The 25,755-nt window shown below is 55.9% G+C and overlaps 1 protein-coding gene across 5 annotated transcripts; it reads right to left on the bottom strand.

Moving 5' to 3' along the window:
- Positions 1-848: 848 nt before the first annotated feature.
- Positions 849-25,752, bottom strand: NOL9 (nucleolar protein 9). Of its 5 annotated transcripts, none has more exons than XM_089301550.1 (12): positions 25,647-25,752; positions 23,804-24,023; positions 21,278-21,405; positions 18,549-18,684; positions 18,355-18,451; positions 16,074-16,171; positions 7,316-7,477; positions 6,833-7,130; positions 6,393-6,504; positions 5,159-5,336; positions 2,806-2,939; positions 849-2,274 (listed from the first exon to the last, which is right to left on the bottom strand). In XM_089301550.1, exons 3-12 carry the CDS (start codon positions 21,386-21,388, stop codon positions 2,125-2,127), a joined length of 1,476 nt encoding a protein of 491 aa, XP_089157676.1. In that variant the 5' UTR covers positions 21,389-21,405; positions 23,804-24,023; positions 25,647-25,752; the 3' UTR covers positions 849-2,124. The 5 variants fall into 5 exon arrangements, 4 of the variants coding, with proteins under 4 accessions (XP_089157676.1, XP_089157675.1, XP_002716195.3 ...); XM_089301549.1 differs by lacking the exon at positions 25,647-25,752 and adding an exon at positions 25,485-25,556 and having other exon boundaries at positions 23,804-23,828; XM_002716149.6 differs by lacking the exon at positions 25,647-25,752 and adding an exon at positions 25,125-25,527.
- Between the last annotated feature and the right edge of the window lie 3 nt (positions 25,753-25,755).

Raw genomic sequence — 25,755 nt, 5'->3', positions numbered from 1 at the left:
CCGTTTCGCACCAGCCGGGACTGTCATGTCTTGCAGGGACACTGCACTGACTCCTCACCCAGAGGCCCTGAGGGGCAGTGCGCTGTGTTCAAGGCAGGACAGGCTCAGGGTGCGCATCTCTCCCACAGCTAAACCCTGCAAGCAGCAGCGTGGAGCTTTGGGCCCAGAGCTCCCACGTCATAGCCTGCTCTTACCCCGCAGTGCCATCCGAACCTAAAAAAATCCCACCACCAAGCTCTAGACAATTTTAAACAACTGCCCGCGGCTGACAAGGCCACACTGCTGGGTCCCCACACGTGGCGGGCGGCAGGTCCGGTGAGTGCCCTCGGGAGCACGCGGGCTCCCTGAGCTCAGCCGGGGCCTTCACTGCCGTCAGACGCCTGGGCAGGCACGCAGGGCCCGGCCCAACATCCCACTGCCCCGGACCTCCAAGTGCGGTCCCAGATGATGCACGGAGTTCCAGCCTCCGAGAAGGCCTAACAGAGGGACACGCGGGAAGAACCCAGCTGTTGAAGCGCATCCCAGAATCTGAGCCGTGTCTTTGATTTTCTATCTAATTTGCCTGTGTAGGATAAAGAACGCGTGATGACCACGGGTTTCCACTTTTTACAACTTCTACCTGCAGCAGAGTGGAGAGCTGCCGAAACGTCCCTCCTTTCCCTGTCTGAGGATCACCAGGGCCACACACTGGTGACCAGGTGCACGGATACCCAGAAAGGACAGCCCTTGGCAGGTCCACCCTCGCTCGCTGGGGCTCGGGACCTCCAGCACAGCCGCCTGACCGATAGCTGGCGGCTCCCTCTAGTGGCGATGAGAAAGGTGACATTTAAAGGCCAGCACTTGAAAGCTAGAAGCAAATTGGGATTTAATAAAAATGCAAATTAAAGGGCACCACCTTCATCCTCAGAGACTGGCTGTCCACGGCCTACAACAGGTGTTACTGGAAAGACACTCGGGACTGCAGAGAGGGACGACCAACTCCGGACCTCTGCACGAGGCCAAAGTCCCTAAGAAACCGGCCCCTCGGCCTCCGGACATGAGGCCCCTCTGCCCGGTTCTGTCCTGGGGCCCCGCAGAGCACTAACGACAATGCCAATCAACAGTTAAAGTGAACTTCCCAGGGGTCTTTCAATGCGCCAGTGAGAAAAATGGCAGGCCCGAGACGGGTCGGAGCCAGTCCTCAGTCCACACGCCGCGACGGCACCCACTGCTCCCCAAAGGGATTCCAAGCTCGGAGGATGAAGACTGGCGACCCCGGGGAGCAGACGCACGGCAGGTGGCGGCCTGCTGCGTCCCAGAACCCGGCGTGGTTCACAGCCCCAGCTGCCCGTGGGCCAGGGCGCAGCCCTGTCCGAGCACAGACCGGCCCGCCAGTCCTTCCGAACAGCCCAGTCTCGTTCCAGCTCGGCCATCAGTCTCGGCGAGAATCAGGACGAACCTGCAGGAGCTCTCCAGGCTGGCAGATTCCTTCAGTAAAACAGTGAAGGGCTCCTGACCCCAAACATGGCCGGAGAAGCTTGGGGGTCACACACTCACCCTCGGCCAGCAAGACCTGTCGTGGGAAGGAGGGGCCCCGGCAGCCACCGCTGCCCACTCCCACACGCCAGTTAACCCTGGTTCCCCGTAACAACCAAATACCCGACAGCTGCGACTGGAAGACGAGTTAGATCAAGAAAACAAACAGGACGGGACGACCATAAGGCATGGAGTGGGGGCTCCAAGGAGGCAGACCCACCCCCAGTCCGCCCCGGGTCTGCAGGGCCCAGCAGAGGTTTCTCCCTTCCTGGTGCGTTTGTGTGGCCTCGGGCCCCTCAGTTCTGCCCTGCACCGGGCAGTCAGGCCTGAGAGGGCGTGGTGAGGGGCTGAGTGCGTTCTTCCTGCTTGCGTGGTGTCTCAGGTCCCTTTAGAACGCGCCAGCCACAGTGTGAGTGACCACACGTGGCCAGACCACGCAGCTGCAAGACGCGGGAAAGTTAAAACTATACTACAAACAGTCACGAGTTTCACAGAAAACGGTGTGCTCTGTGGCCGCGCAGCTCCCGGCCGTGACCCTGTGCCAGACCCTGGGTGCCAGGCTCCATCGCAGCTCCCAGGAGCAGTCTCCTCTCTGTGCAGTCCCCAGCATCAGCTGACCTTCCGATGGAGCTTGGGTTTCGGGTGTATTTTCTCTTCAGGCACTTCCTGAGCTTCTCTTAGTCCCATCTTCTCTGATGCTCCAGGAAGCTTAAAATTGTAGTCTGTTGTGACGTAAGGAATCGTGCCTTCCAGCCCGTGCTGAAAGGGAAAAACAGAGCACGTGGACAGCCGTCATGGCCAGCCCAGGCTGCACCCCAAGGCAGGCAGGCCGTCCGGCTGGAGGCGTCCCAGAGCACAGCTGTGCCCGTGCCTCCTTTCTGTCCAAGTCCACGACCACAGCCAACACTGTGAGAGGACACCCCATTCCACAGGCAAGAATGGCGGGAGCACCACTGCCAGTCGACCTGCAGCCCCTGCGTTTTGGCCTGGGAGCCACACACACCTGCCCAAGGGATGCCGGAGGCCCCTCTGTGCTCGGCCACACACCTACTCTGGTGCTAACAGCCACACCAGGGGCTCCTGCCCGGGCGCGCTGGCAAGCTCCGACCTCGGGGCCTGAGGCCACCCTGGCATTCCGTCTTGCCTCAGCCAGGCTCTCCCACAAACTCTGTTTCCAGACAGATGACCCGTGCCTGTGGCTCTCGGCCCAATTCTGGCTCCTCATTTTCCCCACAGTGGACAAGACCAGACTCCTTCCAGGGCTGTCCCCAGGCCCCAGGCTCTGCTCACCTGGCTCTTGAAGACGCTATGTGGAATGGACACAGCTCCCACGAGCAGACAATTCACGGCTCTCAGCTGTTCCGGGGGCAGGGGGGTGAGGATGTGGTAGAGCCGCTTCTCCATGTCAATGCCCCTGCAGACGCCTGCCACGACAGGTCCACAGGTGAGCTCACCCTCCCGGGGACAGCAGGGACAGCGGGGACAGCGACCCTCCCCACGCCGGGACACGCAGACGCAGAGAGAGGATATAGAGTGCAATGTATAGACTCTGTCGCTTCCTTAGCTTGGCTGTTAGGACACAAAGCTTCCACCAAGCGCCGTATTGCTCATCAGCGCGAGACATCGGCGCGAGGGCGAGCCTACCACCGCTCCTCGGCCCTGAACCCCAGAGCATCACAATGTCCGGGGGAACGTTTCTGGAGCAGTGCGGTGCAGATGCAAATGTGCAGTTACGTAAGAAGTCGGATAATTATCTGAAAGTTTTCTGTTAGTTTCCACGCGGCCCCTTTCAAATGGCTGCACTGGCATTTACTGACCTCAGTGAGCCAGAGGCGACCATGGGAGGCAGGGCTGGGGAAGGAGCCTGCTGGACACTGAGCTCCGTCTAGATTCCGGAGCTGGACAGCAGGAGCTCCAGGCCACAGTGCAATCAGGTTTGTTTGAGTTCTTGGCTTTTGGCTTTCACCTGGGCATTTAGGGAACGGTGACCCAGGAGATGAGAGATCCCTGTCTCTCTCTGCTTTTCAAATAAATAAATGTACATTAAAACACACACACACAGGGCCAGCGCTGTGGCGTAGTGGGTGAAGTTGCTGCCTGCAATGCTGGCATCCCATATGGGCGCTGGTTCAAGACCCGGCTGCTCCACTTCCAATCCAGCTCTCTGCTATGGCCTGGGAAAGCAGTGGAAGATGGCCCAAGTCCTTGAGCCCCCGCACCTGCGTGGGAGACCCGAGGAAGCTCCTGGCTTCAGATTGGTGCAGCTGCGGCCATTGCAGCCAGCTGGGGAGTGAACCAGCGGATGGAAGACCTCGCTCTCTGCTTCTCCTTCTCTGTGTAACTCTAACTTTCTTTCTTTTTTTTTTTTTTTTTTTTTAAACAGGCAGAGTGGACAGTGAGAGAGAGAGACAGAGAGAAAGGTCTTCCTTTGCCGTTGGTTCACCCTCCAATGGCCGCCGCGGCCCGCGCACTGCGGCTGGCGCACCGCACTGATCCGATGGCAGGAGCCAGGTGCTTCTCCTGGTCTCCCATGGGGTGCAGGGCCCAAACACTTGGGCCATCCTCCACTGCACTCCCGGGCCACAGCAGAGAGCTGGCCTGGAAGAGGGGCAACTGGGACAGAATCCAGCGCCCCGACCGGGACTAGAACCCGGTGTGCTGGCGCCGCAAGGCGGAGGATTAGCCTAGTGAGCCGCGGCGCCGGCCGTAACTCTAACTTTCAAGTAAAATAAATAAATCTTTAAACAGACACAGAAACACAGAAACATAGAAACATACACACACACACACACACACACACAGCAGTGGAGAATCCAGTTAAGAACTTCCTGGCAGCCCCGTGCAGAAATGATAGTGGCTGCTGTGTGCGGTGTGAGTGGAGCCCTCTATTCTGCCAAGAGAAGCTGCAGAGCTGCTAACGGGCCTAAGTGGCAGAGGAGGCGCCAAGGTCTGACCAGGAAGATCTCGGGAGAGGCCGAGCACAGGCCTGAGGCAGAGATGGCAAAGGGCAGCAGGAACGGGGAGGGACCCACCAAGGCCTCAGTGTGGACTGAAGTCTCAGATGCCAGGGAGACCCCCACCCCAGGTGGAGGGGTTTGGAGGACACCTGTGGCTGTGTTGGGGGCACCCACGGGATCTGAACGCCTGAAGTCTATTACTTAAACTTTCATCGTTCATGAGACGAGAGAGATTATGCTCCCGCTTACTGGTTCACTCCCCAAACGCCCACAACTGGACTGGGCCAGGGCAGCAGCTAGAAGCTGGGAACTCACCAGGTCCCCCACATGGATGGCAGGGACCCAGTCACAAGCCCCACCCCTGCTATGTCCCACACACTGCATTGGCAGGAAGCTAGAATAAGGGGCTGGAGGCAGAAATTGAACCCACGCACCCTACTGTGGGACTTGGACATCGTAAAGGCCAGGCCAACACCTGCCCTAAAGATGGATCGAGAGCACCAGCAGTGGGTGAGGCAGCCCCGAGGAGACGTGTCGGGGAGGAGAGGAGCATCAGACCGCGGTCCTTAGCAGCTGCTTCCTGCCTGGCCCCGCCCCCAGGCACGGCGTGGGAAGCGAGAGGCGCTCTCTGGCCGCTGCAGCAGATCCACTGCAGTCACTCGGGGACTCTCTCACCCTGGACTCACCGAAGCCCAGACAGTCACAGATCGGGGTCTGCGCCAGCAGGATGGGCCCCTCCGAGCACCCTCTGACGTCATCCAGGATCCTGCAGAGGCCAACCCAGCTGGCGTTCAGCGCGTACAGTACGTGGGTGGGGGCGACGTCGGAGTGGGTGATTCGGAGCGCGACTGCATTGAAGGGGACCTGGAAAACAGACGCACGTCCACTCTGACTCCTCCCTCTCGAGCAGCTGACCACCCAGCCAACTACAGCTGGCTCTGCCCAACTGCCCACCAGGAGCACCTGCAAGGACAATGCATCCCCAGAGCGGGGCTGGGCGGCACTGCTCCCGTGCAGAAACCCTGGAAACTGCCACGCACGTCTGTGTCGGCAGAAGCGTGTGTGCTCCCAGCTAAAGGCAAGGGAGACCCCATCCAGTGAGGCCTCTTGGCCAAGGGAGACAAGGCCTGCATTCACGTCCCAACAACACAGAGAACTAAGAAGAACTGACTGCATCCTTGGAGCCCAAGGGTACATGACTAAAACCTAACTTTCTGCTAACTGCAGATTATTCAGGCATAAAAGTATTACACAGATCAGCTTGCAAAAACAAATGTGAAACAACGGAAAGCAGATGAAACACTGGCAGACAAGCTTCAGCTCGGGGTGGCACCTCCAAGTAGGCAAACAGACCCATAAACTAGAGCTCCACTGAACGAGGACTTGGACGTCCAGAGCCCACCCACCACCAGCCAGGGGACCCGACGTGGCTGTCCAGGTCTACCTTTCTGCCGGTGACCTCAGGCAAGGGCCCCCACCTGACCTCGCCCAGGCCCTGCTGCTGTCAATGGGCCTGTCCGGCATCTCCTTCCAGGGCTGCCTGGAGGCCACCGAGCATTCTCAGCAAATGCCCGGACTCAGATCTGCGCAGGCCACAGTGCAGAGCGGACCCCGGGCCCCACGGTCAGGTCCCCCGGCCCAAGTCCCTCGGCAGGCTGACTCAAAGCCCCTGGCCTTGGATTCACGCGCGGGGAGCAACAGGAGCACCGTGCATGAAGATGAAGACAGGCAGTGAAGACTCAAGCTGCCTGACACACGGTGCTGCTTTCGCCACCCAGGCCCGAGGTCTGAGTGGCTGCCTTCCCAGACGAACTCGGGAGACTGACACGAAGCTGCAAAGACTCTGCTGCTGGAAGGGTGAAGCCACACACGTGCTACGTGGACAACATACAGCCCGTTTCTCCCACCAGCTCCAGTTACCTGATACGGTATCAGACCATGGAATGGACCGAGCACCTTTGACGTGGGGGGCAGCAGCTGGCCGAGGTAGCCTAACACGGCCAAGTCACGGAGAATCCTGTTATGTGATTCTCTGAAAGGTAAATTGGAGAGAGGTAAGCAAGATTCACTCCTGCACTCCCACCTCCCTGCCGGACGCCGAGGGGCTGCGTCCCCACAGGTGCAGGCCTCCCGCCGTCACCTCTGTCGGAGGAACACAGGGTAAAGACCCCCCCCGCCCAGTCAACTGGAGTGCTGGCTGCTTCTGGGCCTTTCCACGGAGAAAACAACGGCTTCTCCTCTGCAACGTACGCTGCGACGACTCGGAAAGGCGTCCGAGGGCTCGCTCCTACGACTGACGGCGGACGGCTTTGTTCAACGGGAGGGAAGCTGTTTCCTCAGATAGATGAGACTTGACTTACCTATTTCTTTCCGTTTTTCTGAATGAGAACTCCGAATGGACACCTATCAGTTTATGTTCCGTAAAGATAAGTGGACACTCTTTGTCTTCGTCAGAAAATTCCAGATTCTCTGCAAATTCGGGAAGTTCGAAACCTCGGTTTCTGGCTTTGGACTTGCTTTTTGTGTACAGGCCATCCGTGTGCTCCACGTACTCGGGGGTGAGGCCCGGCATGTATTTGCTCTGGGCGGAACTGAACTGAACGACGTGGCTGGGCGCCAGCAGGCGGATCAGATCGATGAGAAGCAGAAGCCCGTCGTCTGCGAGGAAGGAGACGTCAGCAGGGCGAGGCCCCGGGACAGCAGCTCCGCGCTTCCCACGAGACCCAGGCCTGCTCCAGGACAGAGGGCTGCTCAAAGACTTGGGGCTGGGCTTCCCCACAAAGCCTGTAGGACCAGGGCTCACCCCCACTGCCCCTCCCTGCAGAGAGGGCGCAAGGGCTCACCTGTCACCCAGCCCATGGTGTTGACGATAAGCGGGGCCTCCCTCTTGTAAGAGCTGAACACATATTTTATTATCTCGATGTAATTCTCACAGCCTTCTTTACAGGAAGGTCTCCCATAATACACCATCTTCTGCGGAGTCCTCTGATGGGTGAAGGGCGGTCCTGGGACAAAGGCAGAATGAGCAGAGCGCAGCTGACGGGAGCGGGGGGCTGGTCTCGGCCATCACTGCCGACGAGGACCCACTGGGAATCAGGGGCCGCTGCAACTCCGGAAACCCGGCTTTCACACACACAGTTCCATCCTAATACGGCCCAGCATTCCACACTCACTGAATACCTGCTGCCTGCTGGGCTTGCTCCAGGCCTCAGGATCTACCCCTGAACGAACAGGCAAGCGCCCCAACCCCTGCAGGCTCAGGACCCCACGAGGGCGCTCAGCTCCAGGTACCACCTAGGGGATGCCACGCCCACTGGCCTCGGTGCTCCCCACCTTGAACTCCCAGACACTGCTCTCATTTGCACAGGAGAGGCAATGCAGCAACAGATTAGCAGAAGAGCAGACAGCCAGCAGATACCGCTCTGGGCGTGCACTTGTGGCTGGCCAGCCCAAGCCACTTATTTTCTCTGGTCAGGGACTGGGAGCAGAGCAGTTCCACAAGGCCAAGGCCAGCAGAAGCCAGAGGCTGGTGGGCTAGAATGCATGGTGACTGGGTCAGCAGGGTGAAGGCCTCAGTGTGGCTGGTGGAAGGCCCCGTGGGACAGATTCAGCTTGTGGTGTGGCCACAGTGACCAGAACTGGGCATCTAGTGGCCAGGGAGAAAGGCAGCCTGTGGCTGAGGGAGTGGCCCGAGTACTGGGAGATTAAATGAAACACAGGCAGCCTACGCAACTGTGTATTGAGAATAATAACCAAGGAGCTTACCAATATGCAAGGTGGTAAGGCCAACTGCACTGCACTGTGCGGTACTGGGCAGGAATCAGGAAGCTGGGGCAGTGCCAGCCAGAGTGAGCCAGTGCAGGAAAGATCTCTCTCTGTCACTCTGCCTTCTAAGTCAACAGGCAGGTAGAGAGAGAAATAAAACGGCCCTGCTCTCTGTCAAAACTGCGAGGTCCCGGGCTGCCAAGGAGAGACAGAGGCGCCTCTCCAGATCAAGGAGCTGGGAGACCCACGACGACAAGCTGGGACCTACGCCCAACACCAGGCAGCACCAGGTGGTGGGCCAAAGTCGCTGTACAGAACACCACCGGGACAAATGGCCAAACTGGACCTATGGGCTGGAAGTTCAGGTTTAACAACATGAATTCCAGATTCAGACAGCTGAAGTGGGAGGCAGGGAGCAAGCTCGTCGGCAAGAGAGGAGCAGCCTGCAGCCGGCGCCCACTCGCACCTGCACACTCATGCTACAGGACAGGACCACAAAGCCAACATGCAGAATCTGGACGCAGGCACAAGGACATTCTTTGGTGGGTTAAAAAAAAAAAAGATTTAAATCATTTTTAAATAAAGCTAAAAAGAAAAGGACACAAGCGCAGCTTAAAGTGCCCAACTGACCAAATCTGAGACAATGAGCACCAAAAAAAAAAAAAGAAAACAAACAAAAAGACTATGCTTCTGACTCCACCAAATACAACACGAGACCTTGTTCCCTGGTAACACAGTGAGTCAGGAGACAGAAAGCCTCACTGCGCTGGCATGTTTGCGGTGTCAATGACTAGGGGCCAGCAATGTGGTGTAGCAGGTAAAGCTGGTGCCTGCAGCGCCAGCATCCCATATGGGTGCCGCTTTGAGTCCCAGCTGTTCCACTTCCAATCCAGCTCCTGGCTAACGTGCCTGGGAAAGCAGAAGAGGATGACCCAAGTGCTCGGGCCGGGGAGAACTGGAAGAAGCGCCTGGCTCCTGACTCCAGCCTGGCTCAGCTCTGATTACTGGGCCATCTGAGGAGAGAACCAGTACATAGAACATCTCTCCCCTCTCTTTCCCTGTAACTGTGCCTTTCAAATAAATAAACAAACAAATAAGGGGCTGGCACTGTGCTATAGCAGGTAAAGCCGCCCCCTCAGTGCTGGCATCCCACATGGGCGCTGGTTTGAGTCCCGGCTGCTCCACTTCCAATCCAGTTCTCTGCTATGGCTGGGGAAAGCAGTAGAAGATGGCCCAAGTCCACGGGCCCCTGCACCCAAGTGGGAGACCTGGAAGAAGCTCCTGACTCCTGGCTTTGGATCAGCACAGCTCCGGCCATTGCAGTTGACTGGGGAGTGACCCAGCAGATAGAGGATATCTCTCTCTCTCTCTCTCTCTCTCTATCTATCTATCTTTTCTGTGTGTAACTCTGACTTTCAAATACATAAATCTTAAAAAAAAAAAAAAAGTACATGGAGCCAGGAAAAATATTACTGTGGGTATGCGCAGCAGTGTGTCCATACAAGGCTGGGCTGGACAGAATGGACTGGATGGGAAAACCCTGCCACCATGCAGGCAGCAGGAGGGGACACACAGGTTTCTTGAGAGCTGGAACAAGCCCCTCTCCTACCTTGGACAAAGTCCAGTGGTTGGCGTTTGAACTCCAGGACTTTTCATCCCCTTGCTGTGTACTCAGGCTTTCAACCCTGGAGTGAGTTATACTACTGGCTGGCTGGGTCCTAAGGCCTCTGGACTGGTCAGAGCCATGCTGCTGGCATCTCTGGGCCTACAGTCCAGAGACAGCCTGAGATGGGACTTCTCAGTTGCCACTATTCTGTCAGTTAATCTAGTTCATAAATCTCGTTTTCTTCTTTTTTAAAGATTTACTTATTTATTTGAAAGGCAGAGCTACAGAGACAGGGGCAGAGAGAGAGGTCCTCCAACCACTGGCTCCTTCCCCAAATGGCTACAACCATCAGAGCTGAGCCGATCTGAAGCCAGGAGCCAGGAGCTTCTTCCAGGTCCCCCACGCGAATAGAGGGGTCCAAGGACTTGGCCCCATCTTCTACTGCTTTCCCAGGCCAGAGCAGAGAGCTGGATCAGAAGTGGAGCAGCTGGGTTTCAAACCGGTGACCATAAGGGATGCTGGCACTGCAGGCAGCAGCTTCACCCGCTATGCCACAGTGCCGGCCCCATAAATCTCTTTTCATACATCTCTATACATATCCCAATGAATCAGCCTCTCTACAGAATGCTAAAATATTGCTTACAATGGAACGTCAACAATACATTTAGAAGAAATGATGTATTTAGAAGAGTTGGTTGTCGCTCCCCCTCTTCGTGGAGGAACGACACAGGACCCTGCGCTGTTCTTTCGTCTGCTTGGCCCTCCCCGGGTTTGCTGCTGGTTCTTCCCGGGTTGGCTACTATCCCTTCCACCTCCGTGGAAGGGCAGTTCCCCCTGGCCACATTCCCCACTTCCGCAGGGGAGCGGCACACCGCCGGCCGGCTCTCTGGGGGCTGCACAGGTGTTCCCCTTAGATGTTCCCTGGTGCATGCCGTCTCTCTCCTCCTTTATAGTCCTCCTCCGCCAATCCCAACTCGGCTGCCCACACGCCGAGTACACTGCTCTCCAATCAGGAGCAAGTCCTACAGTTTATTGGTTGAACTGGAGGCAGCTGTGCGGAAGCTGTTTACTCCTCTCCCAGCGCCATATTGTGGGAGAGCAGATGCATAGAATGTCTTAATTCCAGTAACTCAGTCCAGTCCGGGCTGCTCCCCACAGATCCCCCTTTCTTTTTATTTTTTGGCGTTGATACGCGCCTGTCTTCGGTGTCCCGCGGCACACACTCTGCTCTACTTGCTAGAGTTGCCACAGGTTCTTACAAGTCCTATCAATCAGGCAAACCGAATCCGGGTCCTCTCTTCGCCATGTTGTGAGGAGGTTTTTAGGCGCTGATGCGTGCCTGTGTTCGGTGACCTGCGGCTCACACTCTGGTCGAGCCGCTTGCTGGTGCTTACCGCCTTAATCAGGCAGACCGAATCCAAGCCTCCTAATTGTTGTATTGTGGGGAGGCCTTACTGATGTTAATTCGTGCCTGTCTTCGGTGACCTGCGGCGCATAAGCTGCTAGCCGCCGCAGGTGCTCATCGCCTCACTAATCGGGCAGACCGAATCCAAGCCTTCTAATTGCAGTATTGTAGGGAGGCCTTTCTATTTCTCTATTTCTCTATCTCCGGGCATTCCTATTTCTCCCATTTTACTTCTGTCTTCCAGCATTCCTATTTCTCTCATTTTACTTCTAAACTTCTGTTTCTCTTATCCCCGCAGCTTCCCGCTCTCATTTTATTTCTAAACTTCTGTTTCTCTTATCCCCGCGGCTTCCCGGCTGCGCCCGCCCCGAGGCTGCTTCTCGGCAGCTTTCCGGCTCTGAGCCGCTTCAGCCCGCGCCTCTCTCATCTGCGCGGCTTCGCGGCTCTGCGCGGCTCGGCTTTGCGCGCACACTCCGCGGTCCCCGCGCTAGCCCCGCGTTCCCTATGTACTTGAGCCCCGCACGCTCTGTCTGCGTGCGGCAGCCTCCGCAAGTCACACAGCGTAGCTTACGTGTCCGCCACTAGCATTCAATCTAAGTTCCCCGGGCTAGCCTGGCGAATTCAACCCAGCTCACGTTTCCGCCCCACGATCTGGCTTCCCGTCCTTTGCTCCTCGGGCTAATCTGACGGATCCCAATCTGGCTTACGTTTCAGCTTCTGGTTTCAACTTTTCGCCCCCTATTCCCGGGCTAACTTGAGAATCCCAAAGTGGCTTTCGTTTCCGCCTCGGCCTGCCCCCCGCGGCTTCAATTTCCCTAACATTTTTCTCTACCCGGTATGTTTCCCCAAGCTTTCCTCCAACAGTATTCCTCCCTCATTTCTCCTGGCCTCTCCCCACAGTCCGCATCCGAGTCTGTTTGTTCTAGCTTTCACTTTCGCTTTCGACCTTAGAGATTTCTCCCAGCTTCCCCCCGTAGTCCGTATCTGAGTCTATGCCTAGGCTTTCAATAGCTTCTTCCGGCACCTTTTTCGTCCGGCTTTTCCCTAGGCTGTTTGCTAGTCTCTCTCTCTGGTACTTTCCACTTCTTCCCTCCTAGGTTTCCTATCCGAGTCACGGCACCATTATGTCGCTCCCCCTCTTCGTGGAGGAACGACACTAAACCCTGCCTAGGCTTCATATCCGAGTCACGGCACCATTATGTCGCTCCCCCTCTTCGTGGAGGAACGACACAGGACCCTGCGCTGTTCTTTCGTCTGCTCGGCCCTCCCCGGGTTTGCTGCTGGTTCTTCCCGGGTTGGCTACTATCCCTTCCACCTCCGTGGAAGGGCAGTTCCCCCTGGCCACATTCCCCACTTCCGCAGGGGAGCGGCACACCGCCGGCCGGCTCTCTGGGGGCTGCACAGGTGTTCCCCTTAGATGTTCCCTGGTGCATGCCGTCTCTCTCCTCCTTTATAGTCCTCCTCCGCCAATCCCAACTCGGCTGCCCACACGCCGAGTACACTGCTCTCCAATCAGGAGCAAGTCCTACAGTTTATTGGTTGAACTGGAGGCAGCTGTGTGGAAGCTGTTTACTCCTCTCCCAGCACCATATTGTGGGAGAGCAGATGCATAGAATAAGTCTTAATTCCAGTAACTCAGTCCAGTCCGGGCTGCTCCCCACATTGGTATCTGTGGCATAGCGGGTTCAGCTACTACTTGCAACGCCAGCGTCCCAATCTGAGTGCCGGCTGAGTCCTCACTCACCACATCTGATCCAGCTCCCTGCTAACGTGCCTGGGAGAGCAGAAGATGGCCCAAGTGCTTGGCCCCCTGCACCCATGTGGGAGACCCGGCTGGAGTTCCTGGCTTTGCCTTGACCCAGCCCTGGCCATTGTGGCCACTTGAGGAGGGAACCAGATGAGAGATCTTTCTTGGTAACTGCCTGTTAAGTAAATAAATAAACAAAACAAAACGTTGGCATCTGGGAAATATCAGTAATAACTGACTCGGGCAGGTGACTGGCACAGTGGGTGAGACCCAGGTCGGAACAGCCACGGCCCATACCCGATTCTGATTCCACCGTCTTGCTAACGCACACCCGGGGAGGCAGCCGGTGAGGACTCGGTGTGAGAACCAGGATGAGTTCCCAGCTCCTGGCTTTGAACTGGCCAAGCCTTGGCTGTTGCAGGCATACTGAGAGTCAACCAGTGGATGGGAAATCTGTTTCTCTTTCTCTCTTGTCTGCCTTTCAAACAAATAAATAACTAAATTAAAAGAAAAAATTCCCTGCTTTATTTGAAGGGCAGAAAGACAGAGATCTTACAGTCATTCACTCCCTACATGGTTTTAACAACCTGGACTGGGCCAGGCCAAAGCCAGGAGCCCAGAACTCAATATGGGGTTCCCACATGGACGGCAGGGACCCAAGCACTCAAGCCATTATCTGCTGTCTCCCAGGGTGCACATTAGTAGGAAGTGAGATCGGAAGCACAGTAGCCGGTGGGGCTGGCACTGCGGTACCGGGGGTTAAGCTGTTGCCTGGGACATCGGCATCACATTTCTGAGTGCAGGTTCAAGTCCCAGCTGCTCTGTTTGTGACCCAGCTCCCTGCTAATGCACCTGGGAAGCAGTGGAAGACGGCCCAGGAACTTGGGGTACGGGGACCAAAGTTACCAACACTGCTAACAGCACCTACTGACACGATGCACTGGAACACAGCCTCACTTCTGTGGTATTCCCGCCAAAAAACACGTAACCTATATCTTTTTTTTTTTTAAAGATTTATATATTTATCTGAAAGGCAGCGTCACAGAGGCAGAGAGAGGGGTCTTGCACCTGCTGGTTCACTCCCCAGATGGCTGCAATGGCCGGAGCTGCGACCATCTGCAGCTAGGAGTTAGGAGCTTCTTCCAGGTCTCCCACACGGGTGCAGGGTCCCAAGGACTTGGGCCATCCTCTACTGCTTTCCCAGGCCCTAGCAGAGAGCTGGATTGGAAGTGGAGCAGTCAGGACTCAAACTGCACCCATATGGGATGCCAGTACTGCAGGCAGTGGCTTTACCTGCTACACCACAGTGCCGGCCCTGTAATTTACATCTTAATCATGAAGGTATTTTTACAGCATGCGCTTCAAAAATGATAAGGCCAAGAGTGGACATCTGGCCTACTCCCAACCACTGCAGCCATTTGGGGAGTCGATCAGTGATGGAAGATCTCCGTCTCATTGTTAATTCTGCCTTTCAAATAATAAATAAGTAAATATCTTTAAAAGAATAATAAAAATTCAAAATAAAGAATAAAGAAAAGTACTATGTGATTAAAACAAACTGGAATTTCGGGTTGGGCTTTGAAACAGAAGAAAGACATCGGCGGTGTGATTGGTGAATTCTGATTAAAATCTGTGGTTTGAGGGGCTGGCGCTGTGGCATAGCGGGTAAAGCCACCACCTGCAGTGCTGACATCCCATATGGGCACCGGTTCAAGACCTGGCTACTCCACTTCCGATCCAGCTCTCTGCTATGGCCTGGGAAAGCAGTAGAGGATGGCCCAAGTCCCTGGGCCCCTGCACCCACATGGGAAACCTGGAAGAAGCTCCTGGCTCCTGGCTTTGGATCAGTGCAGCTCCGGCCATTGCAGCCAATTGGGGAGTGAACCAGCAGATGGAAGACCTCTGTCTCTCTGTCTCTCGTTCTCTATGTAACTCTTTGAAATAAATAAATAAATCTTTAAAAAAATAAAATCTGTGGTTTGGGTATCAGTTCTGCATCACTGTTCATTTCTTGAGTTCTATTTCCTAAAATAGAAAAATATACTGTTTGTTTTGTTGCAGGCAGTTACAGAAAGATCATCAGTTTGGAAGGAGCATGTTCACTTTTCATGTTTTGTATCAACATTTTTTGATGAGTATCATTACTTTTGAATTTCATAAACCCAGGACATTTAAGCAATATTTAGGGGCTGGCACTGTGGGTTGGGCCGCCCGCAGTGCTGGCACCCATTTGGGCTCCATGATGGTCCTCGCTGCTCTATTTCCGATCTGACTCCCTGCAGGCACGCCTGGGAAAGGTGGCTGGCAGGAATGGTACTGTGGCTCAGCGGGCAAAGCCACTGCCTGTGGCACCAGCAAACCCGACAGGCACTGGTTCAAGTCCTAGCCCTATCCTTCCCTGCTAATCTGCCTGTGAAAGCAGTGCAAGATGGCCCAAGGATCTGGGCCCCTGAGCTCATGTGGGAAACCTAGAGGAAGCTGCTGGCTCCTGGCCGCTGTGGCCATTTGGGGAGTGACCCAGCAGATGGAAGACCTCCCTCTCTCTGTCTCTTCTCCTATTGAAGCTGGGGCCAGCACTGTGGTATAGCAGAGAAAGCTGCAGCTTGCAATGCTGGCATTCCGTATGGGTGCTGGTTCAAGTCCCGGCTGCTCCACTTTCAATCCAGCTCTCTGCTGTGGCCAGGGAAAGCAGCAGAAGATGGTCCAAGTCCTTGGGCCCCTGTACCACATGGGAGACCTGGCTCCTGACTTCAGATCGGCTCAGCTCCAGCCATTGCAGCCTTTTGGGGAGTGAACCAGCAAATGGAAGACCTCTCTCTGCCTCTGTAATGCTGCCTATCAAATAAATAAAACAAATCTTTAAAAAAAAAAGTGGTGGGGAGTGTCCCAGGTGTTCGGGCCCTGCACCTAGAGGAGGCTCCTGGCTTCAGAATGGGCAAGGTCGGGCTGTTGCAGCCATTTGGGGAGTGAACCAGCAGATGGAAGCTTGCTCTCTCTCTCTCTCGCTCTCTGTAACCCTGCCTTTCACATAAAAAATAGATAATAAAGTTTTTTAAAAAATAAATATTTAATACATACCCAGAATTGGTTCTGTGATATTAAATAAAGAAATGCAACCAGGAGGAGTGAATTCTGTCTGTCCCAGATCACATTCCAAATAGTCAACGCAGGAAATACTGAAAATATTAAAAAAAGGAAAAAGCAATCTTAACATGCTTCACTCCACTCGGAGGAAACTCAGATGGTAAAGAGCGCACGCTGTACACAGGCAGGGTCCCTCTACACACTCTTGCAGGATGACTGCTCCAAAGGTGACCAGAGAAAACAAACTGTGATGCAGAACAGCGATGATGCTCACTTCTAACACGGACAGAACCTGGTCTTCCCTAAAACAATTCCATTCGAAAAATTCTTTGAAGATTTATTTATTTGAAAGGCAGACCAGGGCCAGCGCCGCAGCTCACTAGGCTAATCCTCTGCCTGCGGTGCCGGCACCCCGGGTTCTAGTCCTGGTTGGGGCGCCAGATTCTGTCCCGGTTGCTCCTCTTCCAGTCCAGCTCTCTGCTGTGGCCGGGAAGGCAGTGGAGGATGGCCCAAGTGCTTGGGTCCTGCACCCCCTGGGAGACCAGGAGAAGCACCTGGCTCCTGGCTTCGGATCAGCGCAGCACACTGGCCGTAGCGGCCATTGTGGGGGGGGTGAACCAATGGAAGGAAGACGTTTCTCTCTGTCTCTCTCTCTCTTACTGTCTTAACTCTGCCTGTCAAAAAATTTAAAAAAAAAAAAAAAAAAAAAAGGCAGACCAACAGGTGGCTGGCACTGTGCTGTGGTAGTGAAAGTACCACCTGTTACACTGTGGCCCACACGGGCACCAGCTCAAGTCTTGGCTACTCCACTTCTTTTTTTTTTTTTTAAGACTTATTTATTTCGGGACCAGCGCTGTGGCTTAGCAGATAAAGCTGCTGCCTGCAGTGCTGGCATCCCATATGGGCACCAGTCTGAGTCCCAGCTGCTCTACTTCCGATCCAGTTCTCTGCTATGGACTGGGAAAGCAGTGGAAGATGGCCCAAGTTTGGGCCCCTGTACCCATGTGGGAAACCCAGAAGAAGCTCCTGGCTCCTGACTGGCCCAGCTCTGGCCACTGTGGCCATCTGGGGAGTGCAGATGGAAGACCTCTGTCTGCCTCTCTGTAACTCTGCCTTTGAAATTTTCAAATAAATAAATAAATCTGTTAAAAAAACAAACAAGAAGAACGAAGATGGAAGAAGGGAGAAGAAAAGTAGAGCAACAGAGAGAGGGAGAAACGGATCTTTAATCTGCTGGTTCACTCTGTAAATGGCCACAACAGGCAAGTCTGGTCCAGGCTGAAGTCAGGAGCTGGGAATTCCAAGGGTGTCTCCCACATGGACCCAAGTACTTAGACCATGATCCCTTGCTTTCCCAGGTGTTATCAGCAGGAGGCTGGATTGGAACCAGAGTAATTGGGATTCGAACTGGCACTCTCATATGGGATGCAGGCATGGCCAGAGGTGGTTTAAGCTGCACCACAACATTGGCCCCAAAACTTCATAAAGTACAATTCAGGTGTATGGGTAAAGCTGTCTATACGGATGCCAGTCTGCGTCCTGGCTGTCCCATTTCTGATCCAGCTCGCTGCTAATGGCCTGGGAAGCAGCAGAAAATGGCCCGAGTACTTGGGCCCCTGTCACCCACATGGGAGACCCTGAGGAAGCTGACAGCTTCTGCCCAGTGCTGTGTGGTTCTTAGGAATGAACTAGCAAAAGGAAAATCTCTTTCTCTCTCTGTAACTCTTTCAAATTAATAATTAAATATTAAAAAACAAACAATTGAGATGTGTTTGTAGCCATACAGCAGATTAAGTTACTACTGTGACGCCCACATCCCGTACCAGAAGAGCGGTTCAGTCCCAGATGCTCCCTGTCAACACACCTGGGGAAGCAGCAGAAGACGACTCAAGTGCTCGGCCTGCGCACCCACCTGGGAGACCCAGATGGAGTTCTGGTCTCCTTGGCTTTGGCCTGGCCCAGCTCTAGCTGGTGCAGGCATTTAGGAGTGTAAACCAGCAAACAGACAATCTCTCTGTTACTCTGCCTTTAAAGTAGATGGAAATAACTAAAATGAACATAGAACATCCCACAGCTCATTCCTGCTCTGAGTCACCGGCCACAGAAACAGCAGGCTCTGAGACGGAGCGGCTCTCCTAAGAGCTGGCCTGCGGGCAAGGCTCACCCTGCAGCGTGGTCAGAGGACAGCAGGAACGTCGTGGCTCACTGAGCTGCACAGGGCCTCTCCCTGCCTGTCAGGATGCAGTATGTCAAACAAGAACCAAGGCCCTCTTACCTGTTCAACAACTGGTTAATCAGGTACCTATTAAACGTTGACTTTCCGACGTCCTGGGATCCACAAACCAGAATGATGGGGCAGCCATCTACCTCTTCTGGAGGGAGACAGAAGTAGCCTAAGATTAGCCATCTTCTCAGGGCTCTGCTGCGAGTGCCCACCTGTGCAGCTGCGGTGCCGGCCCTGCCACTCACCGCAGGACGCGTGGACCAGCTCCTCCAGGGCCGCCAGGGCGCTCTCGGTGAGGTGAAGGCCTTTTTTTCGTTTCTCTTTTCTGATGCCAACAGACCTCAAGGCTAAATACTGGGCATTAATCTGTAGAGTTGGACTCTGAAATGAACAATTTACACCTTAAGAAAAGGTGAAAGACCGCACGTCACGTTGTATTCAACTGTGAACTCATAAGCTCTACAAAGGATAAACATGGCTGCTCTTGTCCCCCCACCCCCATCAGCAACTTTCGTCAGCTCTGTCCTGAGGTGGTCCAGGTCTTTCCTCTCACAGCCTTTGCTTGCTCCCAAGCTGCTATCTATCTGTAGAAAACTTCGAGGTAGGGTCAGCACTGTGGTGTAGCGGGTAAAGCCGCCACCTACGGTGTTGGCACCCCATGGCACTGGTTCTAGTCCCAGCTGCTCCACTTCCAATCCAGCTCTCTGCTATGGCCTAAGAAAACAGTGGAAGGTGGCCCTTTGGACCCCTGCACCTATGTAGGAGACCCGCAAGAAGCTCCTAGCTCCTGATCAGCCCAGCTCTGGCCATTGTAGCCAACTGGGGAGTGCACCAGCAGATGGAAGACCTCTCTCTTCTCTGCCCCTGCCTCTCTGTAACTGCCTTTCAAATAAATAAAATAAATCTTAAAAAAAAAAAAAAAAAAAAAAAAAAAAAAAAAAAACCACCACATGGAGTGGGTGCTTGGTGTGGTGATTGAGATCCTGCTTTGGATACCTGCATCCCACATAAAGCTGGTTCAAGTCCCAGATCCTTGGCCTCTGACCCTGCTTCCTGTTGCTATGCACCCTGGTGACGGCTTTAGTACCGAGTTCCCGCCACCAACTTGGGAGACACGGATCAAGTTCCAGGCTCCTGCTTCAGCCTGGCTCTGGCTATGACGGCCATCTGGGGAGTGAGCCAGCAAATGGAAGATACCTGTCTCTCCCTCTCTGTCACTCTGCCTTTCAAGTAAATACATATTTTAAATGCTTCTTTAAAAAAAAAAAAAAAAGTTTTTTTTTTTTTTTTTTTTTTTTTACTTATTTGAAAGGCAGAGAGAGGTCTTCCATCCAGTGGTTCACTCCCCAGATGGCCACAATGAGCAGGGCTGGGCCAGGCTGGAGCCAGGAGCCAGCTCATCCAGGTCTCTGCACGGGTGCAGGAGCCAAAGGGCTTGGGCCATCTTCCGCTGCTTTCCCAGGCACATTAGCAGGCAGCTGGACAGCCCCGAGAGTAACTCCAGAATGTACTGAGGCCTAAGGGGAGGCTGGGGGTAGGGGGAAGCTGTCCAGACACGAGCACAAGGAGGACCAACAACAGGGAAGCTGGGTTAGTCCCGGGAAAACACACGAAGCCGGAAACAATGCGTCTGGGCACAGCATCTGGGACCCTGCTTCCTCCCCGGGGGCCCAGACTCTGCAGCCTGAAACGGAACCACAAGTCCACTCGCCAGTCCACTGTGCCCTCCCCTTACCCCTCCAACACCCACCCACAACGTGCTCCCAGCTCAGTGACCCCTGCCTCCTCTCAGCTGTCAGGGGACAAGCAGATGACAGCCTCCCCAGGGTGCCCACCGAAAGCCACCAACACCTCTCCTCCGCGTCACTCCCACCTCTGTCTGAGCCAGGATTCTGGTTTCCAACCCGCCTATCAAAATTCACACCTTTCTTGACCACACTTCCCCTCCAGCTACTGACTCACCCCCACCTTCCCCGGACGGCTGGACCTGTGTAGACACTTGACCCCATTCCTGGGAGCCACCCTCCGCGCCCACCCACGCCACTCGCCAGGCTCCTCCCTTCCTTCCTGGCCTCCCCTCCTCGGCCTCCTCTGCGGCTCCCTCATCTTGACCTCGACTGCTGGGGCACCCAGGACCCACCCCTCCATGCCATGATCTCATCTACCTTCTTCCCACAACTCCGGACCCGCTGTCCCATCGCCAGGGAAACCGACCTAAATCTGCAGGCCCTCAGCTCGTGGCAACTCCACACACACCCGTGCTCAGGCCCATACGCCTCACACCACACACGTGGTCTCTCCTACAACCTCGTGGCTCCTGGGACTTGACTATAAGAAATCAGTAAAATGGCTAGCAAGAAGTTAGAGGTGAGAAGAGAGACGGAACTAGGAACACATCCAAACTATTACAGAGAAGACTTATATTGTCTCAAACTAACAAAGACAACCACTGGGGCTGCACAGTGGTAAAGTGGCGACAGCATCCCATATAGGTGTCTGTTCAAGTCCCAGCTGCTCCGCTTCAGATCCAGCTCTCTGCTGTGGCCTGGGAAAGCAGTGGAAGATGGCCCAGGCACTTGGGCCCCGGCACCCGTGTGGAAGACCTGGAAGCTGCTGGCTCCTCATCAGCTCACCCCCGGCTATTGCAGCCATTTGGGGAGTGAGCTAGCAGATAGAAGACCTCTGTCTCTGTCCCTCCTTCTCTGTCTGTTAACTCTACCTCTCAAATAAATAAGTCTTTTAAAAAAAAGACCCTCAGCCAACTACAGTGTGAAATGGCAGCTTCTGCTGCAGACTGGAACTGAGGACGGGCGAGGTGCTGTGTGTGATCTGTCTCCCACTCTGGTTCTTCTACCTGTGCACGCACCACACTCTGGGGCCCGCAGCACTACCATGAGACAGCATCCTACGCAGTCAACTGACAGGACTGCTTTGGAAAAATGGTCAGCACACCCGGAATGAAGACCTGTCCTACCTCTTGGAGGAAAACGTCAGATAAGCCCAGGTGGCTGCTGATGAAGTCTACGGCAGAGCTCTTCGCGCGTTCCAGCAGCACCAGGGAACAGAGCGGAGAAAAGTTCTTCATCGCCCAGCGTCGGTCCTCTGTAAGAGAAGAACAACCCCCTTAGAGGCGCGAACCCAGGAGCGGGCATTCAGCCGAGTGGCGAGACGCCCGCATCCCGCGTCAGAGGGACTCAGCTCCCGACCGCCGCTTCCTGCAGACAGAGCCGGGGGGCAGTGGGACGGCTCAGTAGCTGGGTCCCTGCCGTCCACGTGGGAGAACTGGACAGCTTGCCTGGCTTCCAGCTCTGGCCCTGGCCCGGCCCAGCCCAGCCCAGCCCAGCCCAGCCCAGCCTGACATCTGTGGACTTGGGAAGTGAACCAGATGTCTCTCTCTCTCTCAAAAATAGTATTATGGGGAGGGGATCTGGCACAGCAGTTAAGAAGCCGTTTGGGGCCAGCGCTGCGGCTCACTAGGCTAATCCTCCGCCTTGCGGCGCCGGCACACCGGGTTCTAGTCCCGGTCAGGGCGCCGGATTCTGTCCCGGTTGCCCTCTTCCAGGCCAGCTCTCTGCTGTGGCCAGGGAGTGCAGTGGAGGATGGCCCAGGTGCTTGGGCCCTGCACCCCATGGGAGACCAGGAGAAGCACCTGGCTCCTGCCATCGGATCAGCGCGGTGCGCCGGCCACAGCGGCCATGGAGGGTGAACCAACGGCAAAGGAAGACCTTTCTCTCTGTCTCTCTCTCTCACTGTCCACTCTGCCTGTCAAAAAAAAAAAAAAAAAAAAAAAGAAGCCATTTGGGGGGACGGTGGTTAAACCACCTCCTGGGACACCAGCAGCAGATCCTGTAGCACTGGTTTGAGTCCCAGCTGCTCCACTTCAGACCTAGCCTCCAGCTAACGCATCTGGGAAGGCAGCAGGTAATGGCCCAAGTACTCAGACCCCTGTCTCCCGCATGGGGAGCAGGGTGGGGGGCCAGGCTCCTGGCTTCGGCCTGTCCCAGGCCTGGCACTTGCAGCAATCTGAGGAGTCCGCAGAGGGAAGACCTTTTGGACGATCTTTTTCTGTCTCTCCCTCCTGTTCTCTGTCACACCCCAGGAAGCAGCACGTGACGGCTCAAGTATTTGGGCCCCTGCCCCCACGTGGGAGACCTGGATTGGGTTTTGGACTCCTGGCTTTGGCCTGGCCGAATCCTAGCTGTTGCAGGCATTTATTTGATGGTGAACCAGGGAATGAAAGGTTTCTTTCTCTGCCTTTCAAATAGATCAGAGAAAGAAAAAAGAAAGAAACATACTGCTCTAGTGCAGCACATTGAGCCACTGACTGGAACACCACAGGTTCGAGTCCCGGCTCCACTTCTACTCTGCTAGTGCACCTTGGGAGGCAGAGACAATGGCAAGTACGTGGCTCTCTGCTACCCATGGAAGACCAGGACTGAGTTCCCGGCCCTGGCTCTTGTGGACATTTGGAGAGTGAACCAACGGATGGAAGAGACGACACCTCTCTGTCACTCTTCCTTTTAAGGAAATGCAAACAATAAACATTAAAAAATAGTCGTTCCACCAAATTTTATGACCTCTGAGTCTGCTATCTCTTCATCTAAATTGTCAACTTCTTGAAAGCAGAATTATGTCCGGGGCCAGTGCTGTGGCATAGTGGGCTAAAGCCTCGACCTGGGTGCCAGCATCCCACATGGGTGCTGGCTGGAGTCCTGGCCGCTCCTCTTTTGACCCCGCTCTCTGCTATGGCCTGGGAAGGCAGCAGAAGATGGCCCAAGTGCTTGGGCCCCTCACCAGCAGGGGGGACCTGGAAGAAGCTGCGGGCTCCAGACTGGCCAGCTCCAGGCATTGAGGCCATTTGGGGAGTGAAATCAGCAGATGGAAGACCTTTCTCTGAACCCCCTTCACTCTGTAACTCTGCCTTTCAGATAAATAAATAAAATATTAAAAAAAAAAAGAAAAGAATTATGTCTCAGAATCTTTTTCAGGAAGTCATATTAAATAACAGCTTTAGGGGCTGGCGCTGTGGCATAGCAGGTTAAAGCCCCAGTCTGCAGTGCCAGCATCCCACATGGGCACTGGTTCAGGTCCCAGATGCTCCACTTCCGATCCAGCTCTCTGCTATGGCCTGGGAAAGCAGTGGAAGATGGCCCAAGTCCTTGGGCCCCTGCACCCGCGTGGGAGACCCGGAGGAAGCTCCTGGCTCCTGACTTCAGATGGGCACTGTTCTGGCCACTGCAGCCATCTGGGGAGTGAACCAGCAGATGCAGGACCTCCCCCCCACCCCGCCTCTCCTACTCTCTCTGTGTAACTCTTTAAATAAATGAATAAATCCTTAAAAAAAGTTTCGTCACCTTGGATAATTCTTCTCTTGTACAAAATGGTGAAACATGGATTTAAAAAGATAGAGTAAGGTACTTAGCACCACGGCACCTAGAAATCACCGGCCTTCCTGCAGTCAATTTGGCCTCGAGGAAAACCGCGCCGCCCCTCTCCTCACCCAGGTTAAGATGCGCTCTCAGCAGGGTCCGGGCTTCCCTTTTCACCTCCTTCTTGCTCTTCTCGGGCACGGAGTAGTGGACGGCGTTGATGGTCAGGTGAGAGTGCGTGCAGGCCGAGAAGGCATCTTGGGCAGGCTGGCCTTGGCTGATGGTGAAGCCGAACACCTCCACCTGGCCGTAGAGGCAAGTCAGCCGGCACACGCCGCTGAAGGTGAAGCCCTGGCCGGGAGGAAGAGGAAGCAGGAAGTAAGGATCCCGGTCACTGCTGAGACCCTGACCCGTTCACGGGACGGCGGCGGGGGGCAGCCTGCACCCCGTCGGGAGTGCCTGGCTCTCCGCCTGCTAACACACTCTGGGACAGCAGATGATGGTACAGCGTTGGAGGCCCTGCCACGCCCGTGGGAGGCTGGAATGGTGAGTTCTAGGCTGCTGGCTTAGCTGGCTTAGCCCAGCCCAGCCCTGGCTGTCACGGGCTTTGTGAACCAGCAGAGGAAGCTCTCTCTCTCTTTTTCCTCCCAAGTTGATGAAAACAAACTATTTTTTTAAAGGTGGCCGAGGGGCTGGCGTTGTGGGGCAGCTGCCTGTGACACGGCCATCCCACGTACGAGCGCGGATCCAAGGCCGAGCCACTGTGGCGTGGATCCGGCTTCCTGCTGATGAGCGGGGGAAGGCAGCAGAGGCCCTGCGCCCACGTGGGAGACCGGGATGGAGCTTCTGGTTCCCAGCTTTGGCCTGGCCGGACCCTGCCAGCTGCCGCTCTGCCCTTCAGATAAATGAATACATCCATCTCAGAAACGAAAAGAAGTCAGCTGACGTCCAGGAAGTACAGCATATCGCCCTGGGGCGGGGGGACCATCTCACACCTGACATCTGTAACTCAAGACCGTCCCCCATGGCAGCTTGAGAGGCAGCCTGGCGAAACCTGACCCAGAACGCGGGGCCCCACGAGCTCGGCTCTGACCCGGTCCTGCCAAGTCCCCCTCCTGGGTCCTCACCGCCCCCCAGCATTAGAAGAGGCATCTCCCAGACCAGCGTCCACCAGGCCTGACCTCGGCTGCTTCTCCCACTTGGATTAAACCGGTTCCTGCACCTGCAGCCCGTGGACTCCGGTACTAAGTACTCAGTACTCCGGTACTAAGCTCGCAGTGAACGGGACCTGTCATCGCTTACACCAGCGTGAAGATCCCCTCCGGCGGGAAGCCTTGCAGCCACCGCGAGGCCAGCCCGCCTGAAGCCCCCCGGGAGGCCGGGGCGGGCCTCGGCCCTCTCCCGGACCCCGACAGCCCTCCGCCCGCGGGGGCACCCGCCGGGGCAACCCACCTGCTCCACCGGCAGCAGCAGCAGCGCGCGGCCCGGGCCCAGATGCCGCACGGGCGAGATGGGGCCGCTGGCAGGGCCCCTGCGGGCGGGGGCCGGGGCTGGGCTGGGGGCCGGCCGGGGGATCGCCTTCTTGGGCCTCCAGGCCTCCGGCGCCGCCGCGCGCGGCCCCTTGCAGGCGCTCTCCCTGCAGTCCACGCCGGCCGCCTGCGCCTGCAGCAGCCGCCGCCGCCAGCGCCGCCGGCTGCACCAGCGCAGGGGGCCGAGCCGGCGGCGGGACCGGCGGCTGAGCATGAGCTTGGGCCGGGACTTGCGGACCCGCAGCCACATGGGGCGGCCGGGACCCCGCTTGAGAAGCAGCAGTGTGTCGGCCATGTTGGGCACACGGGGCCTTCCGCCGGGAATCTCGCGAGAGCGCGGCGCCCCGCCCCCGAGGCCCCTGGCGAGGAGCCGCCGGCGCCCTCTGTCGGCTGTGCCCGGCCGCGCAGGACAGGGGCCCGCCGTCCCGCGGAGCCCTCGACTTACGTTATGCAAAAGTTCGGTGCGCGCACACCCGGGCTGGCTGCGGAAAGTCGGAACCCTCAGGCCCAGGCCGGCGGCCTCCTCGCCGGAAATCCACCTGGGATTTTTTTTT

Source organism: Oryctolagus cuniculus, chromosome 7, assembly GCF_051225735.1.
Source record: "Oryctolagus cuniculus isolate XC-2025 breed Fujian yellow rabbit chromosome 7, ASM5122573v1, whole genome shotgun sequence".
NCBI lineage: Eukaryota > Metazoa > Chordata > Mammalia > Lagomorpha > Leporidae > Oryctolagus > Oryctolagus cuniculus.
Note: the sequence above shows the minus strand (reverse complement) of the source record. Positions and strands in the feature narration are given on the sequence as shown.